Source organism: Erythrolamprus reginae, chromosome 4 (assembly GCF_031021105.1).
Source record: "Erythrolamprus reginae isolate rEryReg1 chromosome 4, rEryReg1.hap1, whole genome shotgun sequence".
Lineage (NCBI taxonomy): Eukaryota > Metazoa > Chordata > Lepidosauria > Squamata > Dipsadidae > Erythrolamprus > Erythrolamprus reginae.
Genome location: NC_091953.1, coordinates 71,623,540 through 71,646,896, shown reverse-complemented (window position 1 = coordinate 71,646,896; position 23,357 = coordinate 71,623,540). Strand labels below are relative to the sequence as shown.

The following is a 23,357-nucleotide window of genomic DNA, read 5'->3' as shown; positions in this document are numbered from 1 at the left end:
ACCGTCCCTTTATGGGGAAGGTTGTTGAGAAGGTGGTGTCACTCTCACTCCAGCTCCAGTGATCCTTGTAAGAAGCCAATTATCTAGGCCCTTGGCACTTAGGATTCAGACCTGGCTACAGCACGGAAATTGCTTTGGTCGCGCTGATGGATGATCTCTGGCGGGCCTGGGACAGGGGTTTATCCTCTGTCCTGGTGCTTCTTGACCTTTCAGCAGCTTTTGATACCATCGACCATGGTATCCTTCTGCACCAACTGGAGGGATTTGGAGTGGGAGTCACCATTTTACAGTGGTTCTCCTCCTACCTCTCTGATCGGTCATGGTCGGTGTTAGCGGGGGGTCAGAGGTTGACTCCTAGGTCCCTACCTTGTGCGGTCCCTCAGGGGTCGATCCTCTCCCCTTGCTGTTTAATATCTACATGAAACTACTGGGTGAGATCATCCAGGGGCACAAGGTGAGTTACTACCAGATTGCTGACAATACTCAGCTGTACATTTCCACCCCATGTCCATTCAGTGAAGCAATGGAAGTAATGTGCCGGTGTCTGGAGGCTTTCAGGGTCTGGATGGGTGTCAGCAAGCTCAAGCTCAATCCAGACAAGACAGAGTGACTGTGGGTACTGCCTCCCAAGGACATGTCTATCTGTCCATCCATTACCCTGGGGGGAATTATTGACCCTCTCAGAGAGGGTCCGCTACTTGGGCCTCCTCCTTGATCCAAAGCTGACTTTAGAACACCATCTTTCAGATGTGGCGAGGGGGGCGTTTGCCCAGGTTCGCCTGGTGCACCAGTTGTGGCCCTATTTGGACAGTGATTTGCTCACAATCACTCATGCCCTTATCACCTCAAGATTTGACTACTGCAATGCTACCTTTGAAGAGTGTTTGGAAACTTCAAGTCGTCCAAAATACAGCTGCATGAGCAGTTTTGGGCCTTCCAAAATATGCCCACATCTCTCCATCACTCCACGGACTGCATTGGCTGCTGATTGGTTTCCGGACATAATTCAAAGTGTTGGTTATGACCTATAAAGCCCTACATGGCATAGGACCAGATTATCTCTGAGACCGCACGAATCCCAAAGTCCGGTTAGGTCCCACAGAGTTGGTCTCCTCAGGGTCCCATCAGCCAGACAATGCCAGCTGGCAGGGCCTAAGGGAAGGGCTTTCTCTGTGGTAGCCCCAGCCCTCTTGAATCAACTCCCCCCAGACATTCTCACTGCCCCCACCCTCCTTGCCATCCATAAGAATTTGAAAACACATTTATGTCGCCAGGCTTGGGGTCATTAGATCCCAGCCTCTGCCCAATGAATGTATTCAGTGTGATTGTATGTGACTCTTTGCTTTTAAATGTTTAGTTTTTTAAGATAATTTTAAAATTAATTATTTTATTAATTGACCTAGAAATGTTTTATTTATCGTAACTTTTTACCAAAATGTTGTAAGCCACCCTGAGTCCACGGAGAAGGGCGGCATATAAGTCCAATAAATAAATAAATAAAATAAAGAAGAAGGAACTGATTGATTATAACATCAATTGTAATTTACTTCATCATTTGAATGTTTGCTCTAAGTTCTGTGTATCTACAATTCCATTTATCTTAGCTTGGATCATAGCTGGAGAATGTTCTTTTCATATCACTCTACCCAATTTTTATTGTTCATTGATACCTGGAGCTGATTCATTGGGTGGAGCTTCAGGAATTCCATAAATTGGGTATATCCAACGGAGTCCTTTAAGTTCTTCATCCTTTATTACTACAGTTTGGCTGAGAAATACAAGCAACTTAAATATTAATATTATCATTTTAAAAAAATCCTAGTATAATCATTACTTTGTGGCATTATCTATTCATTTAAAACTTATTTGAAATCTCTTGTCTCAATAATATATCTGATACAAAATGTAATTTAAAAATCTACTTATCACAAAATTATGCCATGTACTAGGGCTGATCCCATTTCATAATATATGCCATCTACCAAACAATTAAAGTGGCTTTAATACAAAAGAACTGATTTAACATCAAAATAGAAAAAAAATAACAATACATGCACTGATGACATAAATAATTATAGCCTCTTTTACAGCTACTGACTGATATTACATTATTTATAGTGTTGGGCGAACCCATCGAATTTCGGGTTTGGCAGGTTTGGCCGAACTTGACAGCAGAGTTTGGGTAAGTTTGCCAAACCCAAACCCGAACCTGAACCCCAACACTTCTGGCCCCACCCTCCCATCTTCCGCCAAAGCAGCCCACAGCCGCCTGTTTCCTTTTATTTCTTACGGAAAAGGCTCGGACGCTGCAGACATGCCTTTTCAGTAAGAAATAAAAGGAGACATAAAAGGAGAAATAAAAGCCCCCCCCCCCCCCCCGAATCCCAGTGTGGGCAGCAAGCAAATGGGATTCCCCACCTCCTTTTGCTTGTTGCGCCATTCCTGAGGTGGGGAAATTTTGGGCTCAGAGGTGGCACGGCTCTCCCCCCCTGTTGTGCCCATTGCCCAGGGCAGCCTTAGCTCACCCCGAGGCTCTTTGGAAAGAGGAGAGGGGCGGCAGCAGGCAGAGGGGAATCCCCCCCACTCTCCCAGCCTCTGCATGGTGGCGGAGGAAGGCGAACGACGAGGAGCTGTCGGCCACTCGGGAGGCTGGGAGGGAGGCAGGAGGAGGAGGGCTTTAAAAGGGCAGAGAAAATCCAAACCATTGGAACACAAAGAGGGAGGGGAGGCGTGGATTTCCCACAGATGGGGGGGGGGTGTTTCCAGCTGGTGGCTTTCAAAGGTGTGTGTGTGTGTGAGAGAGAGTGTTGTGTAAATATGTCTGTGAAAGTGTGTGTGTGAGAGAGAAAGAGAGAGAGAGAGAGAGAGAAAGTTGTGTGTGAGAGAGGGTGCATGTGTGCTTGTGTGTAGGTGTAGTGTGTGTGTGAGAGAGAGAGACCACACAGGTAAGGAAGGCTGGCAGGCAACGGGCATCGCCCCCCTCTTTTTTCACCTGCTGTGTGCCTTCCTCCATTGCTCCTCACCGGGGAAAGGGGTAGGAGAAAGGCGGGCACACCCCTTTGAAATCCACCAGCTGGAAACACACACATCTGTCTGTGGGAAATCCATGCCTCCCCTCCAATGGTCCAGATTTCCTCCACCCTTTTAAAGCCCTCCTCCTCCTTCTCCCATCTCCCGCCTCCCTCCCAGCCTCCCAACCGGCCGACAGCACCCCAGCGTTCGCCTTCCTCCACCACCACCGGCGCCCAGATCCTCTTCCTCTTCTCAGAAGATGACAGCCAGGTAGCGGCGCGGAAGCTGGGAGAGGAGGGGAATTCCCCTCTGCCTGCCACCCCCCCTTCCCTTTCCAAAGAGCGCCGGGGTGGACTTCAACTCCCAGAGTTCATCAGCCAGCTTTGCTGAGTCAGAGCCCTCCCCGTCCCGCCCACTGCGGTGTTCAAGCGAATGCCGAACCTGAACACGGACTTTTTAAAAAGTCCGGGTTTGGGTTTGGTATGCCGAACACCGCAAAGTTCTGCACGAACCCGAACTATTCAAGTTCGGTTTGCCCAACACTAATTATTTATAACAGAGATATTGACTCCCTCAATTAACCATTAGATCAGGCATGTTTTAATTTGTTTAAATCAGGAAAGATGGCAATTTGGCTCTTCTTATACAACCATCATTTCATTGAATTTAGTGGTTGTAAAGTATCAATACCTTCTTGGATAGCTGACAAATCTTATGAAATACTATAACCAAAGATGACTTTGTCCTACCTATACAGTCTAATAATTTTGGGCAGTACAGAATTACAGTACAGAAGTTTTATAGTATAAAATTCTTAAGATGTCCTACACTTGTTCAAATTTAATGTGTAATATTTTATATTATGTAATTATATAAATTATTTAATATATCAACTAAATTCACATAATGATTTCAAATTTAAATCAAATTTAGATAATTGTCAAGGGATTAAAGTGAGCCTCCTCCTCTTGGGGAAGGAGATGATTGAGGTCCACTTGAAGGGGTGTGCTAAGGAATTTGATGGAAGACAAAAATTGCTCGACTTTGTTCCCAGTTAGATGCCGGCATGGTTGCTGGTCTGGTGGAAGCCCCAGAGGCAGGTTCTTGCTGTGTTATCTGGGAACAGTTTGACACTGTTGCTTCCAAGGATGTGGACAGGATCTTAGGGAGTATGTGCGTAAGCACCTGTGTCTTAGACCCATGTCCCTCCTGATATGTGAAAGCTTCCCAGGAGGTGACAGGTGGGTGGACTCTGATGGTGATGCTTCCTACAGGAGGAGGCAATGCCCCAGCACTTCAATGAGGCTGTGGTCTTCCCACATCTTAAGAAGCCATCTTTGGACTCCACCCAATTGGATAATTTATGACCTGTCTCCAATCTTTCCTTTTGGGGGAAGGATGTTGAGAAGGTGATCATGAGGCAGCTCCAGAGTTTTCTGGATGAAATGGATTGTCTTAACTCTACCAGTCAGGATTCAGACCTGGATTTGGGAAACTATTGGTCACACTTTGGACGATCTCTGGCAGGAGCAGGATGGGGGTAGTGCATCCATCCTTGCTCTACTTGACCTCTTTGCAGTTTTCAATGCTATCAACCATGATATTCTCCTGAGGCAGCTTCAGGGAATAAGAGGCTTTGTGCTATCCTGGTTCACTTCCTTCCTCTGCAAGCCACTCTCAGTCAGTGTTGATGGGAAGGGAGAGATCTGGCTATCACCCACTGCTTACAGGGTTCCACAGGGCTCAGGGCTCTATCTGCTCTTGTTCAACATTTATATGAAGCCACTGGGTGAGAACATCTGTTACCATGGACCAATTATGAAATCTAAAATGTTTCCCTATCAGTTCTATGGGAATGGCTTATTTTGTGGGTGTGACTTGGATATCAGTTGGATGTTGCTTCAGGTGGGCATGTCCAGATGCCCACACCCCTCCCTGGACCCCACCAGCATGCATTGGAGCCTGTGGAAACACTGTGTAGTGCAGGAGCGGTGAGGAGTTCACAGAAGGCAGCAGTTTGTCCTCATGTGCGGAGAGCAGGTGAAGGTCCCTTGCCCCCAGCACCCCTCCTTCATGCAACCTGCTGCTGTCAAGTGGTCTGGATCATACCACCTGCTTCACTCATGGGGTGGATGTGCTGGAACTTCTGTGCTTCTTTGCAGCACAGCAAAGAAGTGATGTTGAGCAGGACTGGGGCAGCACAGCCTATTATATCTTTTTTTGCCACTATTTCATAGGTTTACCTGGCAAGGAGTTCAGGGGTGCAGCACTTCAGGCAGGCAATCTGCAGAGCAGAGACTGGGCTGGGCAGGGTGATTGAGCGATGATCGAGGGACTGGTTTGGGGACATGGCAAGCCAAGTCACTACTGGCTTGGCAAACCACCAGCACCTGCTGCTACTGGTACACAAGAATTGGTCCGAACTGGGAGCATTTCATCCCTGCCATGGACTGAGGTATCACTAATATGCCGATGATACTCAGATGTATGTCTTGGCCCATAGTGAGTTAAGTGATGCCATGTACTCCCTCTTGCAATGTCTGCAGGCTGTTAGGGGCTGGATGGGGAACAACAGGTTGAAATTAAACCCTTGGGTTTCATTGGCTCAGGGAGAATTGCCATCTTTGGCCTTGGATGGGGTGGCACCAACCTAAGAGACCCTGCACATAATCTGGAGGTTCTTCTAGATGCACAATGGCTGCTCAAATAACAGATGGAGGTCGTAGCCAGGAAGGCCTTTGTGCAACTGCAGGTTGTGCGCCAGTCATGCACTCCCTACTCACAGTTACTCATGACCTTGTAACTTCCCATCTTAACTATTGCAACATAGGGTTGTCCTTGAAGAACATCCGTAAAATCCAGTTGGTGCAAAATGCAGCAGCCCACCTTACACATATATGATCTCTACTGCAGGAGCTGCATTGGTTGCAGATTTTCTTCCAGGTGCAATTCAAGATGCTGGTTGTTACCTTAAAAGCCATTCATGGCTTGGGAGCAGGTGATCTGAGGGACTGTCTCTTGCCAGTTACATCTATCAGACCCATCAGAACGGGGAGGCAGGGAATGTTGTGGGTCCCATCCCTCAGGGAGATACATCTGGAGGGACCCAGAAAATGAGCCTTCTCCATGGTGGCTCCCTTTCTCTGGGACATCATTCCCGCAGAGATTAGAATGGCCCTCACTCTAATACTCTTCTGTAAGGAGCTGAAGACCTGGTTCTTCCTGTGAGCCTGGGGAATCCAGAGTGGGATGGAACCCATTAAATGGCACATGAGTTCTGCTGTTGCTGGGGCGAGGGGGGTGGGTGGGTGAGAGTAATTTGGTTAAATTGTACTATATTAATTTATTAGATTATTTTTGTTAGTTTTTATTGTTTTAATTTGGTCTTTTATTCTGTAAGCCAACTTGAATTGCCATGGGCAAATAGGTAGCAATATAAATTAAACCAATCAATCAATCAACATGTTATGGATAATGATTAAAATACTGACCTGTTTACTGATTCCCTTAATTCAAATGTGTCATCATAAGTCCAGTTTTCTTCATGGACCTTCTTAACTTCAATAACAAGAAAGGTTTCATAGAGTTTCATAGAAAGAGGGGCAAATAATATAGGAATATCAAGCTTGCTTTTTTGAGGTAAAATTATTCCTAAAAAATAGAAAATTAAATAGTATAAATAATTGCTTTGTTATTTACTCTTAATTATATAGTTAAAAAAATGTGCAGCACAAAAAGAAAGTCAATTGTTTATAAAGAACCTCTTTTTTATTTAAAAAAATCCACTATCATTTATAAGTAACATTAAAACTGTTATTTCCCAGAAGCAGGTAACCAGCTTACCACAAATGTTTGATATCTAAATAGTGGCACTATGAGAATAGCGGTTACTTAATTTACACATTGCTTCTTTAATGTCACTCTTATCTAATACAACCTTGAGATTATTTCTCTCTTTTAGGTTAACTTATACAAAATATCTTGCTATCTCTGTTTCTAATGGACAATCTTTAGCCTTTCAAAGGATTTACCATCATGGCATGATGAAATGATCCCTGGTTCTAGAACCCTGAGACCAATTCAGGCAGAAAAATAACATACCCCAAGGATCACTCTTAAAGCTGGATGGAGACAGGGAACCTAAGAATGATCCACAATAGTGATAAGGCAAGGAAGAACATTTGTGAAAGCCATATTTCTCTAGGAGAAATAATGCTACAAACTTATTAAAAGGTACTGGTAAATCATTTGAGTATTGTTATCAAAAGGATAAGGCTAAAACATTTGTTCAAGTTTGGATGCTAGATGATGAGATCTACACATCAGAAAACACTCCTCTAATTATGTGGGCATGCACACTGAATTTTCATAATTAAATCTGTTATGGGTTATGAGTTCACTAGAGCAAAAGCATAAAATGCTGGTCCTTGATTCAATCAGTATGGACAAAGTTGTTTTAAAGGAACTACCATATAGAAAAATATACCTTGACACAGAGGGAAAGGACAATTAAATTTTGTGTGTTAGGAATAAGTAAATTTTGATGAACTAAAATGGGCAGGTTGAAATCCTTTTATATAAAACCCATGCTAGAGGAACAAAAAGAAGAACACGAGTTCCATTTTTTTAAAAGTGTGCTAAATATATGTTTGACTAAAATTTAATAAACGACATGGGCATATATTTTAGAATCAATATTTAGATATGTACCATATTTTTTGCACTAGAAGTGCAAATAAGATAGTAAGATGCACCTAGCATTTGGGGAGGAAAACAAGATAAAAAATCTGCCTCTGCCTTCCAGCATCCATTGGTATTCATCTGGCTAGTGTTCTTGCAGCAAATAGAAAACAGAAAACAGCCTGGTTAGCTTCAGCATGTTATTGTAGCCTGATTTAGCATGAGCAGCTGATTGGATCTGCCTGCTGGAATACCACCGATCAACTGTTCCAGGCTGTGGGGATTGCTGCCACCCATCGCTGCCATCACCACTTATCACCACCTCCTATCTGTGCATCCCATTTTCAGCCTCTGTGTATCCTGTTTTTGGCCCATTCCATGGCAGCCTCCACCTATCACTGCCAATTTCCGCCATCTGTTGGCAGAAAAAAGTACTTCTTATAGTGTGAAAAACAATAATTACAATGTGTAGCAATTGTTTCCTTAACAATTTGCAAGAAATGCTAAACACAACATCAAAACAGAAAGTAAAACTACTAGAATGTGATCAGAATGTAAAAATAAGGAAATTGGAGGAGTCTGGAATTACAAATTGATTTGGATTGGATAAACACAACCATACATGAAATATATATCTAGCCAATTGGAAGATCATATAGACCTAAAGGAAATGGACTAAAAGCCCAATTTTTGAGGGTGTTATTATAAATTAATTAGTGGAAATTAAAGAGATTTGACAACCAAAAGGCTGAAGAGAACTTTTAATGGTGTTAAATGGATTTAAAATATAAAGGAATAAATTGTGTGTCTAATGGGAAAGAAAAGTGTTTTAAAATGGAGAGAGTCACTATTAAGCCAATAGAAAAATCATAGAAAAAACAAAAGGAATTGGATTGAAAGCCCAATCTTGAGGATAAGATTTGGCAACGTTAAAGTGACTGAAAATGATTGAATTAAAAGATTTTGAAGATAATATTTAAAGACTAAGTGAATTTCAGCGAATAGAGAATATACAGTATTCTGTAAAGAAATATATGTTGTCTATTGTGCTATTGGCAATAGACAACACCATCTACTTGTTGGAAGACTTATTTATGTTGACAGCTGAACTGACCTTGAACAGAAAGAATTATCTGGAAGTTTAAAAAAGGCTTAAAAACAGTGTACTTGCTGGTTTGAACTGGATTAGACTTTATTTGTGGAACCTGGTGAACTGTATTAGACTATTTTAAAAGACTAAATATTTTATGAAATGATGTAACTGGAAAAATAAGAACTTGAAGAAAATAATCTTTAAAGCACCAAGTGGATTTAAATAGAGGCATATCTGTTAAAAAGTGTCACCTAATTAATTGATAATAATATCTGCTATCTAAAACATATTATAAAAAGCTGTAGAAGCAGGCTAATGCTAGCAGCTAGCAGCAGATTTTAATCTTTCAAAAATGAACTGATTTTGACAAGATGGAGATGTGTGTCTATGAGAAGCTCGTTGGACTTTTTAAAGATCTTTGTGAAGACCTAAAAAGGCTCTTTATAGAAATTGGAGCTGGAAAGAAAATAGAAAAACAGTTGATTACAATGAACATCTAGAAATAGTATCAACAATAGAAATAAAAATGGAAGGGGGTGGAGCCAACTGTGGAGTCGGGTGGACGGTGTGGAGCCGAGCTCCGTCCAACACCACCACTCTATAGGCATCGATCGGTCCTTTGAGGGCCGCAGATCCTGTGAGAAAGGATCTGAAGACAGGGGGTTACCATCAGTCTGGTTTGTTTATTTATTTATTTATTGTTAGAGTTGGAAGGGACCTTGAGGGTCATCAAGTCCAACTCCCTGCCTAATAAGGAACCCTATAGCATCCCAGCCAAATGGCAGTCCAATTTCCTCTTAAAAATGTCCTAAGTATTGGAGTTCCCAATGTCCACTCGTAGGTTGATCGTTCTGACCGTCAGGAAGTTCTTCCTTATTTCCAGGTTGAATATCTCCTTGGTCAGCTTCTAGCCGTTGTTCCTCGTCCGGCCCTCCGGTGCCCTGGAGAATAAAGTGATCCCCTCCTCTCTGTGGCAACCCCTCGTATACCTGTAAACTGCTATCATGTCCCTCCTTTTCTCTAGGCTATCCATGCCCAGTTCCCGCAGTCTCTCTTCGTAAGAATTGGTTTCTAGTCCCCTGATCATTTTGGTTGCTCTTTTCTGCATCTTCTCCATAGTTCAATGTCTTTTTTGAAGTGTGGTGACCAGAACTGAACACAACACTCCAGGTATGGTCTGACCAGGCTGTAGTAGAGTGGTATTAAGACTTCCCTGGTCTTGGAGTGTATTAACCCTGTTGATGCAGCTTAGGATTGTATTGGCTTTTTTGGCTGCTGCTGCACATTGTTGACTCATGTTTAGTTGATTATCCACCAAGACTCCGAGATCTTTTTCGCAGTCGCTACTGCTAAGAGGGGTTTCTCTGAGGCTGTATGTGTGTCCAGGTTTTTTTTTACCTAGGTGAAGGACTTTGCTCTTGTCGATGTTGAACATCAATTTTTTGGTGTGGGCCCACTGTGTTAGTCTGTCTAGGTCTTTCTGAAATTTGAGCCTATCTTCAAGGGTATTGGCTACCCCCGTCAGCTTGGTGTCATCTGCGAATTTGATTAGTTGCCCTTCTATTCCCTTATCCAGGTCATTGATGAAAATGTTGAAGAGCACAGGACCCAGGACAGACCGCTGTAGTACCCCGCTGCCTACTTTCTTCCATGTGGATTTGGAACCGTTGAGGACAACTCGTTGGATGCGGTCGGTCAGCCAACTGTTAATCCATCTGCATGTGTTGTACTCTACCTCGCTTTTTTCTAATTTGTTGATTAGGAGATTGTGGTCAACTTTATCGAAAGCTTTGCTGAAGTCTAAGTATATGAGGTCCACTATGTTGCGCTGGTCTACTGTTTTGGTTATGGTGTTGAAAAAGGATATGAGATTGGTTTGGCATGATTTGTTTCTGACAAACCCGTGTTGGCTGTTGGATATTATCCTATTTGTTTCCAGGTAGCGGCAGAGCTGTTTTTTTTTATGATTTTCTCCAGTATTTTTCCAGGCATTGAAGTCAGACTAATAGGTCTATAGTTGTCTGGATCCGTCCTTTTAACTTTTTTGTGGATGGGAACTACATCAGTTCGTTTCCAGTCATCTGGTAGGTCTCCAGTGGCCCAAGATTTTTGGTAAATGAGGAGAAGAGGTTCCACTATGGTGTCTGCCAGTTCTTTTAGGACTCTGGGGTGAAGTCCGTCAGGTCCCGGTGATTTGTACTCATTGAGCTCCCACAAGTAGTCCCTAATAGTAGCTTTATCTGCTTCCGGGGCTGTTTATTGCAGTTAAGTTGTAGCTTGGTTGGTTGGTTCCTTTATGTGTGAAGACTGATGTAAAGTAGGTATTGAGCAGCTGTGCTTTATTTCTGTTGTCTGTGATTTCATTACCATCTTTATTTTTTAGTATAGTGACTGTTTCCTTGATTTTCTTCTTATTGTTTATGTGATGGAAGAAACTTTTTTTGTTGTCATTAACTTTCATTGAGAGGTATTGTTCGTGTTGAGCTTTTGCTGTTCTTATTTTTTGTTTGCAGGTTCTGGCTGTTTGCTGATATTCCACCTTGGTTATGAGTCCTTCTTCCCATTTATTGTATTTGACTTTTTTTTCTTTTACGTTGTCGATGAGGTCCTTGTTTAGCCATGCTGGTTTCATTTTAGTTTTTCTGCTTTTCTTTTTCATGGGGATTGAATTGTTTTGGGCCTCAATGATAGTGTTTTTTAGGGCTTCCCAGGCTTCCTGTGTGGATATACTCTTTAGAAGTTCCTTCCAGGGTTTATTTTTCAGGTTTGCTCTGAGCTTGTTAAAGTCCGCTTTTCTGAAGTCTGGGACTGTAATGGAGTTGGGTGTTGTAGTTAGTGATTGCACAATGTTGAATTTGAGGATGATGTGGTCACACTCACCTAGCGTCCCTGTTTGTTAGAATTAGGTCTAGTATTGCAGTCCCTCTGGTTGCTGTTTACACTTTTTGAGTTAGAAAGTTGTCGGCGAGGCTGGTGAGAAATCTGTCAGACTTTCCACTTTGTGCTGAGTTTATTTTCCAGTTAATATCAGGGTAGTTAAAGTCCCCCATTATTGTTGTGCTGTTCTTGTTGCATATTGCTGATAGTTGGGTTGTAAAGAGGTTATCCATTGTATCTGTTTGGTTTGGTGGCCTGTAGTATACTCCAATTGTAACATTGCCCTTTTTTCTTTTATGTTAACCCATATGATTTCTAGGGGGTTATCTTCTTTGGATTGATATAGCTCAGTGGTGGTGTAGTGGTCTTTTATGTATAGTGCAACTCCACCTCCTTTCTTGTTTGACCTGTTTTTCTTGAAGAGATTGTAATCCTTTATCCATGTGTTCCAGTTGTGCGATTCATCCCACCACGTTTCTCTAATACCAATTAGATTGTATTGGCCCTCATGTAGTAGCAATTCTAGTTTGTCTTGTTTGCTCCCCAGGCTTTGTGCATTAGTGTACAGGCATTTTAGGTGTTTGTGTCTGATTCTGGATGGACATTTTTTATCCTCTGGTTTATTTGTGGGCTTAACTTGTACCCCTTTCTTGTTTTGTTCATTATTCAGTCTCTTACTTTGGTCACCCACCCCTCTCAGTTCTAGTTTAAAGCCCTCCTGATAAGTTGGGCTAGTCGATTTCCAAGGAGGTTCTTTCCAGCTCTGGTAAGGTGTGGCCCGTCTCCTGCTAGGAGCCCTTCTTGAAGGTATTGTAGACCGTGGTCAAGGAAACCAAAGTTGTTTTGGCGACACCATCTCTTTAGCCAGTGGTTTATTTGTGGGATTTTGCATTCTCTGTCAGGATGTTGTCCTCTTGTGGGTAGAATAGAGGAGAAGACGACCTGTGCCCCTATCTTTTTGACTGTATTGCCCAAGTGGTCGTAGTCTTCCGTAATTTGATTCATGTCTTTCCTTGTGTCATTTGTTCCTGCATGGATCACCAGTAGGGGGTAGTAGTCAGTGGGTTTTAGGATTTTAGTGACGTTTAGCGCTATGTCAGAGATTTTGGCTCCAGGGAGGCAGCTCACCTCTCTGGATTGATTGTACGGTCTGCAGATGGCAGGTTCAGTTCCCCTGAGAATTGAGTCACCAATTACCTCTACTCTCCTTTTCTTGTTGGTTGGGTTGGGGAGAGGGGGACTAGCCTTTGTGATGACTGTGTTGGATGGTGTTGTATTGTTGTGCTTGGTTCTTGGTGGCTCCTTGTTAGGTGTTTGTTGATCTTCTTGTGCCAGGAGTACTGCATATTTCTTACTTGTAGGCACTGGGGTTGGAGGGAGGTGGGTTGGAGTTGGTGGGAGTTTGGGGATGGTTTGTTTTTTTCTTCTTTGGGTGATGTGTGTCCAGTCATTTTCAACCTCGGGGGGGGGGGGGGTTGGTTCTGATGTGCTCTTCTCTGGTGTTGGATGTGTTGGGAGTACATTGGTCTTTCTTGTTTTGATGTTGGTGCTGCAGGGTTTTGAGGTTTCTCTCTAGGTTTTCTATTTTTTCCTCAAGTAATTGGATTATTTTACATTTATTGCAAGTGAGGTTTTGGAAGTTTGAGGGTAGGAGTGTATACATGGAGCACAGTGTGCAACTCACTAGGAAGTCAGCTCTTTCATCTTCTTTGTGTGTGGTGGGTTTGTCTTCCATGTAGGTAGTAGGAGTGTCTTCTTTCTGAGTGTGTGATTCGTTCTTCATGGTAGGATGCTGGTAGTGGAGTAGTTGATGAGTGCTGCTGATCAGTACTGTTTTTGCATTTAGTTGTGTTTTGGTTGGTCTTGTTTTTGCTGATTTATTAGTTGATTATGATTTGATCAAGCGCAAGGCTCTGGGGAAGCTCCTGCGTCAACTGGGTGCCGGGTGTGATCCCGGGACTCAAGGAGGACTCCGTGCATCTTCTGCTGTTGTCGGGGGTTCCGTGGAAGCTCCTGTGTCAGCTGGGCACTGGGTTTGATGCCGGGGGCTTGAGGAGGGCTCCGGGCTGAGTTACAGTCATCCGCTGTCATCCGGGGTTCTGGGGAGGCTCCCGTGTCAGTAGAGTGCCGGGTGTGATGCCGGGGGCTCAAGGAGGGCTCCAAAAATCTTGCCCCAAATATCTCCAAAAATCACTGCCCCAAAAGCTTCCTATCTAGCCCCAAATATCTCCAAAAATTGCTCCCCCCAAGCTTCCTATCTAGCCCCAAATCACTCCAAAATCACTGCCCCAAAAGCTTCCTATCTAGCCCCACATCTCTCCAAAAATCGCTGCCGCAAAAGCTTCCTATCTAGCCCCAAATCTCTCCAAAAATTGCTCCCCCAAAAGCTTCCTATCTAGCCTCAAATCTCTCCAAAAATCACTGCCCCAAAAGCTTCCTATCTAGCCCCAAATCTCTCCAAAAATCGCTGCCCCAAAAACTTCCGATCTAGCCCCACATCTCTCCAAAAATCGCTGCCCCAAAAGCTTCCTATCTAGCCCCACATCTCTCCAAAAATCACTTCCCCAAAAGCTTCCTATCTAGCCCCACATCTCTCCAAAAATCGCTGCCCCAAAAGCTTCCTATCTAGCCCCACATCTCTCCAAAAATCGCTGCCCCAAAAGCTTCCTATCTAGCCCCAAATCTCTCCAAAAATCACTGCCCCAGAAGCTTCCTATCTAGCCCCAAATCTCTCCAAAAATCGCTGCCCCAAAAGCTTCCTATCTAGCCCCAAATCTCTCCAAAAATTGCTGCCCCAAAAGCTTCCTATCTAGCCCCAAATCTCTCCAAAAAATGGAGCGGCAGCTCGACCGACGGAGCGGTTTTTTCCCTGGAGAGATCGTGTGCCTTAAGAATAGGAGCGCCATGGTGGCCTAGAGAAGTGTTTCCCAACCTTTTTTGAGCTGCTGCACATTATTCACATTTACAAAATCCTGGGGAACATTGAGCGGGTGAGGGTGGGGGGTGGCAAATAAAGTTTGGACAAAAAAATCTCTCTCTTCCTCCCTTTCGCTCAATTTCTCTCTCTCTCCCTCTTTCTCTCTCTTCCTTCCTTCCTCTCTCTTTTGCTCTCTTTCTCTCTTCCTCCTTCCCTCCCTTTGTCTTTCCCTCATCCTCCTTCCCCCTCTTTCTCTCTTTTGCTATCTTTCTCTCTCCCCCTCTCTCTCCCCCTCTCTCTCTTTCTTGTTATTTCTCTCTTTCTCTCTCCCATTTTTGCTTTCTCTCTTCCTCTCTCTTTCTCTCTCTCCCTCTCTTGCTATCTCTTTCTCTCTCTTGCTATCTCTCTCTCTCTTTTTTGCTTTCTCTCTCCCTCTCTCTTCCTCTCTTTCTCTCTCTCTTGCTTTCTCTCTCCCCCTCTCTCTCTTGCTATCTCTTTCTCTCTCTTTTTTGCTTTCTCTCTCCTCCCTCTCTCTTTCTCTCCCTCTCTTGCTATCTCTTTCTCTCTTGCTATCTCTCTCTTTCTCTCTCTCTTTTTTGCTTTCTCTCTATTTCTCTCCCCTCCTCTCTCCCTCTCTCTTTCTCTCCCTCTCTTGCTATCTCTTTCTCTCTTGCTATCTCTCTCTTTCTTTCTTTCTCTCTCTCTTTCTCATACACTACGCCACAGCAGCAGCATTGGGCAGTAGCCGTGGGGCGGCGGCAGAGTGGTCAGCTGTGAGGCGGAGCTCCGTAACGGAGGCACAGACGGTGGCGGCTGGATGTGTTGCTAGATGCTGTACATGCTGGCGTTGCGCTGGGCATGGGCATGGGGCTAGAGCCTCCATCCCGGCCCTGCCAGCAGGCAAGTGCCAGCCATGCAATGCCAGCATGTGCAGCGTAAAGCAACATGTCCAGCCGCCGCCGTTGGTGCCTCTGTTCCGGATCTCCGCCTCACAGCTGACCACCCTGCCGCCGCCCAACAGCTACTGCCCAGTGCCGCTGCTGCCGCCACCGCTGCCCTCCCACCAGGCCCCAAAGCTCACCTGCTGCTGCCAGGGAAGCTCCAGCCGGGCGGGGCGCTGCAGTTGCTGGAAAACTTGGAAGGCGCGAAGAAGGAATCTCAGCTTCCAGTCTCACAACATTTTGCTCTTCGCACTCTCAGCAAAAAGTTGTGAGACCAGAAGCTGAGCTTCCTCCTTTGCGGTACACCTGATCATGTCACGCGGCACACTAGCGTGCCGTGGCAAACTGGTTGGGAAACACTGGCCTAGAGTACTCCTGGCTGGAGAAGACTGAGCAATAACCTAGCGAGGGTGATCGTGGTGACAGATCTGACTTAATAATAATAATAATTTATTAGATTTGTATGCCGCCCCTCTCCGAAGACTCGGGGCAGCTCACAACAATAATGAAAACAATGTTATAGTGAAACAAATCTAATATTAAAAAAGAAAGCATATAAAACCCTATCATTTTTAAAAACCAAACAACACATACATACCAAACATAAAATATAAAAGCCTGGGGGAAAGTGTCTTAACTCCCCCATGCCTGGCGATAAAGGTGGGTCTTGAGTAGTTTGCGAAAGACAAGGAGGGTGGGGGCAGTTCTAATCTCTGGAGGGAGTTGATTCCAGAGGGCTGGGGCCACCACAGAGAAGGCTCTTCCCCTGCAGCCCGCCAAATGACATTGTTTAGTCGATGGGACCCAGAGAAGCCCAACTCTGTGGGACCTTATCGGTCGCTGGGATTCGTGCGGTAGCAGGCGGTTCCAATACACACCAGGAGAAAGCGAACCAGTGAGTTAATCTTTAGGAAATTGCGCTATTCCAAATCTCAGAATTGCTGCAAGGATCTTATGAGGGAGGAGGGAGAAATCGGCATCTTTCCCCTCTGCTAGCGGCGAGGTTTCACTGAAACGACGATTGGAAGGGGGGGGGAAAGCGTCTTTTAACTTTCATCTAAGAAGAACGTCGCTTTTCTAAGGGAGAAATAAGAGGATTTAAAACAACCCCTTTCTTTTTCCCCTTTCAACTTGTGATGGAGGAATTACAGCATTAAAGTAGATCCCAGATTCTTTTTTTTTCTTATTTCTTTCTTTTCTTATAGCAGACACAGTGTGGTTATTTGACTGCTGCTGCTAGAAACCGTTAAATAGAGGTACTAGGGAAAGACTACCATATTCCCCTCTGAAACGTGCCAAGTGGATTATATTTTTTCTGAGAAGTTCCTAGATTTTGTTACTGGGGACTGTGGATTATTACTGCAATTTGTGGATTGCTATTGCACTTTGCAGATCGGTGGACTGTGGGTGATCTATGGACATTGCTAGATCTACAGAGGACATATGGAGGATAAGAGCCTGATGAGACTTTAAAATAAGCTAGAATATTCAAGACTCTACTGGAACTTTCTGGAACTTTGCTTTATTTTCTCTCCACTTCAGTCCTTACATCTCTTCTCATTACTTACAATACTGAATATTGATATATTACGCATTGGAATGAATAACCAACTCTCCAGCTACAGAAAAATAAATGAATTGTGAGAACTGACTTAAAAAATTCAATAAATATATGTATATATATATGTATATACATTGGACAAACTAATCGAAGAATAAACTCACGCATTGCAGAACATAAAAATGCAGTCAAAAAAGAAGAAAAAACTTCCTCCCTTGTCCAGCACATTAAAAAAAACAGGACATGAAATTGACTTTGAAAAAATTAAATTACTTCCCAAAACAGAACACACATATAAAAGAATAATCATGGAAGCCATAGAGATAGAAAAACACCCCCTCAGCATGAATAAACGTGATGACACGTCCCGCCTACCAGAAATTTGGAAACCAGCCTTAAACAAAAAACCATATAATAATCATCACCATGTCAATCCTTCAACTAAATGTGATTCCACCAACCAATAAAATCATTAAAACATAGCCACCCAATCTACTTGCTACATTCAAACCAAATCTCTACCCCCACCACTATTTATAAGGAACAAATGGCAGTTGCAAACAAACTATATCTACAGCAGCATGAAGCTTACAACTTCAGCCTGATGATGGTGAATGTGATTTCACCGAAACGTCGCATAGACATGCAAAATATTACATGGGGCAAAACCCGAACTCAGAACAATCTACATACATATACCAGTGAAAATCTACAAAAACATATATATATTTCGAATATTTCGAAAATAATGCATTAGAGCAATCCAAACAAAAACCTAAACTTTGGCTGAGATATGTTGATGATACTTTTGTAATTTGGCCACATGAAAGGGAAAAACTAGACAATTTCCTCACACATCTCAATAACCTACACCCCAAAATACAATTTACTATGGAAACAGAAATCAATGATCAACTTCCCTTTCTAGATGTACTGGTCTATAAAAAACCCAATGGCACCCTAGGACACACTATCTATCAAAAGAAAACCCATACCAACCGTTATCTAAATGCACACTCACACCACCACCCCGCACAAATCACCTCAGTGGCCAAAACTCTCATCACCAGAACCAAACACCTAGCTGACCATGAGCACTTAAAAACTGAATTGAACAAACTCAAAGATGTATTAATTTCTAATGGATTCGAAAGGAAAACAATCACAAACCTAATCAAAAAAGAGACACCCCCCAAAAATCAAGATCAAGAACAGGACAATGGTACCACCCTCCTCCCTTACATCAAGGGCACCACAGACAAAATTAGTAAAATTCTGCACAAACGTAACATCAAAACTTCATTTTCCACTAACCAAAAAATATCTAATATCCTAAGGAGCCCAAAAGATAAAATCCAATTGGAATACCAAGGAATCTATGAAATTCCTTGCAAAACATGTGCAGCCACATACATTGGACAACCAATCGAAGAGTAAGTGCACGCATTGCAGAAGACAAGAATGCAATTAAAAAAGAAGAAAAGACTTCCTCCCTTGTCCAGCACATTAAAAAAACAGGGCACGAAATTGACTGTGAAAAAACTAAATTACTTTCCAAAACAGAAAATGTATATAGAAGAATTACTTTAGAAGCTATAGAGATTGAGAAACACCCCCTTTGCATGAATAAAAGAGATGATACGTCTCGCCTACCAGAGATTTGGAAACCAGCCTTAAACAAAAAAACACTTCATAATAATCACCATGTCAATCCTTCTAATAATTATGATTCCACCAACCAATCAGATCACTAAAACATAATCACCCAATCTATTTGCTACATTCAAACCAAATCTCCACCCCCACACTATATACTAGGAAGAAATGACAGTTGCAAACATTCCATTTTTACAACAGCACGAAGCTTGAAACTTCAGCCTGATGATGGTGAATGTGATTTCACCGAAACGTCGCATAGACATGCAAAATATTACACAGGGCAAAACCCGAACTCAGAACAATCTACATACATATACCCGTGAAAATCTACGAAAACAAATATCTTACCTCTACGGGGAGGACACTTTCCTACTGACTAGGACCTATGAAAAACTTGAAGTCAGAAAAGCCTCCATCTTATGTGATCTCACATTCCTACGCAACTGCAGAGACAAAAGAATAATTCCCAAATACTTCCAACTAAAATTCCACCCAAAAACCCCAGCCATTGAGAGGATCCCAAAAAGAACTGAATTAGCCCTAATTATAAATGAACTCCACAAAAAAAGATTCATACTTGATTAAATTAACAAAAGTCTACTCTCTCTTCACCTTAAACTCAGCAACCAAATACACCCTATACTCTGGGATAAATTCAAACAAATATCAATCTGGAGAGCTGAAACAGAAACCCAATACAAGACAGACACACATAATAAAAAAACTCCACAAACTAGAAATACAGCAGAAACCCAGCCCTCCACAACAACTTATGACAAAAACAGTACATAACATATCAGACAGGATACTCACCACTACAGAAACCAATATTCTTTCAAAAGGATTCAATTTTGCAATAACCCCCAAACGCATTCCAACTGAAAACATCATATGTGGAATTGAAACTACTCTAAATAAAATCAACCCAGATGAAGCCAACAAAATCAGACTTAAAGTCACTAATATTCTCTGCTCTAGTAAACCTCCTAGAAGCAACATACAAAAGGAGGAACGAGATGCACTTATCAATTTGAAGAAAGACAATGATATAATCATCCTTCCAGCCGATAAAGGAAACTCCACAATAGTGATGAACACATCAGACTACAAAGAAAAAATGTCCACCCTACTATAAAACCCGGCCTACAAACTCCTAAGCACAGATCCTACCACCTACCTAGAAAAAACCACCAAATCCAAAATTAAGGCCTCTCCCATCAGTGAAGAAATCCAGCGAAAAATCATCCCCAGAGAAAAATCTTCCATATGTCCAAAACTCTATGGCCTTCCAAAAATACACAAGGAAGGAATACCTCTCAGGCCAATAGTCAGTTCTATAGGCTCCCCTCTACAAAACCTTGCCAAATTTTTAGCCAAATATCTCCAACCATATACAGAAACTATCACCTCATATGTACAAAATTCATTCCACTTTATACAAATAATTAAAAAACAAAACCTACAACCTGATGACCTACTTGTGAGTTTTGACGTCGTATCCCTTTTCACACAAATACCTATTAAAGAAGCCTTTAACAGCTATCCAGGACAAACACAAGCCCCCCAAATATATCCTAGACCTTACCAACCACTGCCTGACTAATACATACTTCATCTATAATGAACAAAGATATAAACAGATAGAGGGAGCCCCCATGGGATCACCCCTCTCACCTGTTATCGCCAACCTCTACATGGAATATTTCGAAAATAATGCATTAGAGCAATCCAAACACAAACCTAAACTTTGGCTGAGATATGTTGATGATACTTTTGTAATTTGGCCACATGGAAGGGAAAAACTAGACAATTTCCTCACACATCTCAATAACCTACACCCCAAATTACAATTTACTATGGAAACAGAAATCAATGATCAACTTCCCTTTCTAGATGTACTGGTCTATAAAAAACCCAATGGCACCCTAGGACACACTATCTATCAAAAGAAAACCCATACCAACCGTTATCTAAATGCACACTCACACCACCACCCCGCACAAATCACCTCAGTGGCCAAAACTCTCATCACCAGAACCAAACACCTAGCTGACCATGAGCACTTAAAAACTGAATTGAACAAACTCAAAGATGTATTAATTTCTAATGGATTCGAAAGGAAAACAATCACAAACCTAATCAAAAAAGAGACACCCCCCAAAAATCAAGATCAAGAACAGGACAATGGTACCACCCTCCTCCCTTACATCAAGGGCACCACAGACAAAATTAGTAAAATTCTGCACAAACATAACATCAAAACTTCATTTTCCACTAACCAAAAAATATCTAATATCCTAAGGAGCCCAAAAGATAAAATCCAATTGGAATACCAAGGAATCTATGAAATTCCTTGCAAAACATGTGCAGCGACATACATTGGACAACCAATCGAAGAGTAAGTGCACGCATTGCAGAAGACAAGAATGCAATTAAAAAAGAAGAAAAGACTTCCTCCCTTGTCCAGCACATTAAAAAAACAGGGCACGAAATTGACTGTGAAAAAACTAAATTACTTTCCAAAACAGAAAATGTATATAGAAGAATTACTTTAGAAGCTATAGAGATTGAGAAACACCCCCTTTGCATGAATAAAAGAGATGATACGTCTCGCCTACCAGAGATTTGGAAACCAGCCTTAAACAAAAAAACACTTCATAATAATCACCATGTCAATCCTTCTAATAATTATGATTCCACCAACCAATCAGATCACTAAAACATAATCACCCAATCTATTTGCTACATTCAAACCAAATCTCCACCCCCACACTATATACTAGGAAGAAATGACAGTTGCAAACATTCCATTTTTACAACAGCACGAAGCTTGAAACTTCAGCCTGATGATGGTGAATGTGATTTCACCGAAACGTCGCATAGACATGCAAAATATTACACAGGGCAAAACCCGAACTCAGAACAATCTACATACATATACCCGTGAAAATCTACGAAAACAAATATCTTACCTCTACGGGGAGGACACTTTCCTACTGACTAGGACCTATGAAAAACTTGAAGTCAGAAAAGCCTCCATCTTATGTGATCTCACATTCCTACGCAACTGCAGAGACAAAAGAATAATTCCCAAATACTTCCAACTAAAATTCCACCCAAAAACCCCAGCCATTGAGAGGATCCTAAAAAGAACTGAATTAGCCCTAATTAGAAATGAACTCCACAAAAAAAGATTCATACTTGATTAAATCAACAAAAGTCTACTCTCTCTTCACCTTAAACTCAGCAACCAAATACACCCTATACTCTGGGATAAATTCAAACAAATATCAATCTGGAGAGCTGAAACAGAAACCCAATACAAGACAGACACACATAATAAAAAAACTCCACAAACTAGAAATACAGCAGAAACCCAGCCCTCCACAACAACTTATGACAAAAACAGTACATAACATATCAGACAGGATACTCACCACTACAGAAACCAATATTCTTTCAAAAGGATTCAATTTTGCAATAACCCCCAAACGCATTCCAACTGAAAACATCATATGTGGAATTGAAACTACTCTAAATAAAATCAACCCAGATGAAGCCAACAAAATCAGACTTAAAGTCACTAATATTCTCTGCTCTAGTAAACCTCCTAGAAGCAACATACAAAAGGAGGAACGAGATGCACTTATCAATTTGAAGAAAGACAATGATATAATCATCCTTCCAGCCGATAAAGGAAACTCCACAATAGTGATGAACACATCAGACTACAAAGAAAAAATGTCCACCCTACTATAAAACCCGGCCTACAAACTCCTAAGCACAGATCCTACCACCTACCTAGAAAAAACCACCAAATCCAAAATTAAGGCCTCTCCCATCAGTGAAGAAATCCAGCGAAAAATCATCCCCAGAGAAAAATCTTCCATATGTCCAAAACTCTATGGCCTTCCAAAAATACACAAGGAAGGAATACCTCTCAGGCCAATAGTCAGTTCTATAGGCTCCCCTCTACAAAACCTTGCCAAATTTTTAGCCAAATATCTCCAACCATATACAGAAACTATCACCTCATATGTACAAAATTCATTCCACTTTATACAAATAATTAAAAAACAAAACCTACAACCCGATGACCTACTTGTGAGTTTTGACGTCGTATCCCTTTTCACACAAATACCTATTACCACTATATATATTTGTTTTCGTAGATTTTCACAGGTATATGTATGTAGATTGTTCTGAGTTTGGGTTTTGCCCCGTGTAATATTTTGAGTGTCTATGCGACGTTTCGGTGAAATCACATTCACCATCATCAGGCTGAAGTTTTAAGCTTCGTGTTGCTGTAAATATGAAATGTTTGTAACTGCCATTTCTTCCTTATATATAGTGTTGGGGGTGGAGATTTGGTTTGAATGTAGCAAATAGATTGGGTGACTATGTTTTAGTGATTTGATTGGTTGGTGGAATCACACTTACTTGGAAGATTGATATGGTGATTATTCTGATATGTTTTTTTGTTTAAGGCTGGTTTCCAAATCTCTGGTAGGCGGGACGTATCATCCCTTTTATTTATGCATAGCGGGCGTTTCTCAATCTCTATAGCTTCTCTAGTAATTCTTCTGTATAAATTTTCTGTTTTGGAAAGTAATTTAG

General features: G+C 42.1%; 1 protein-coding gene across 1 annotated transcript in view; it reads right to left on the bottom strand.

The window, feature by feature from the left end:
* Positions 1-23,357, bottom strand: part of CFAP47 (cilia and flagella associated protein 47) — a 1,022,460-nt gene that overhangs the window by 102,139 nt on the left and 896,964 nt on the right. Inside the window, exons 59-60 of the mRNA XM_070750589.1 lie at positions 6,504-6,663; positions 1,671-1,768 (exon numbers count right to left, since the gene is read on the bottom strand). Of these exons, the coding sequence (XP_070606690.1) occupies positions 1,671-1,768; positions 6,504-6,663 (258 nt within the window). The remainder of the gene's footprint in view (positions 1-1,670; positions 1,769-6,503; positions 6,664-23,357) is intronic.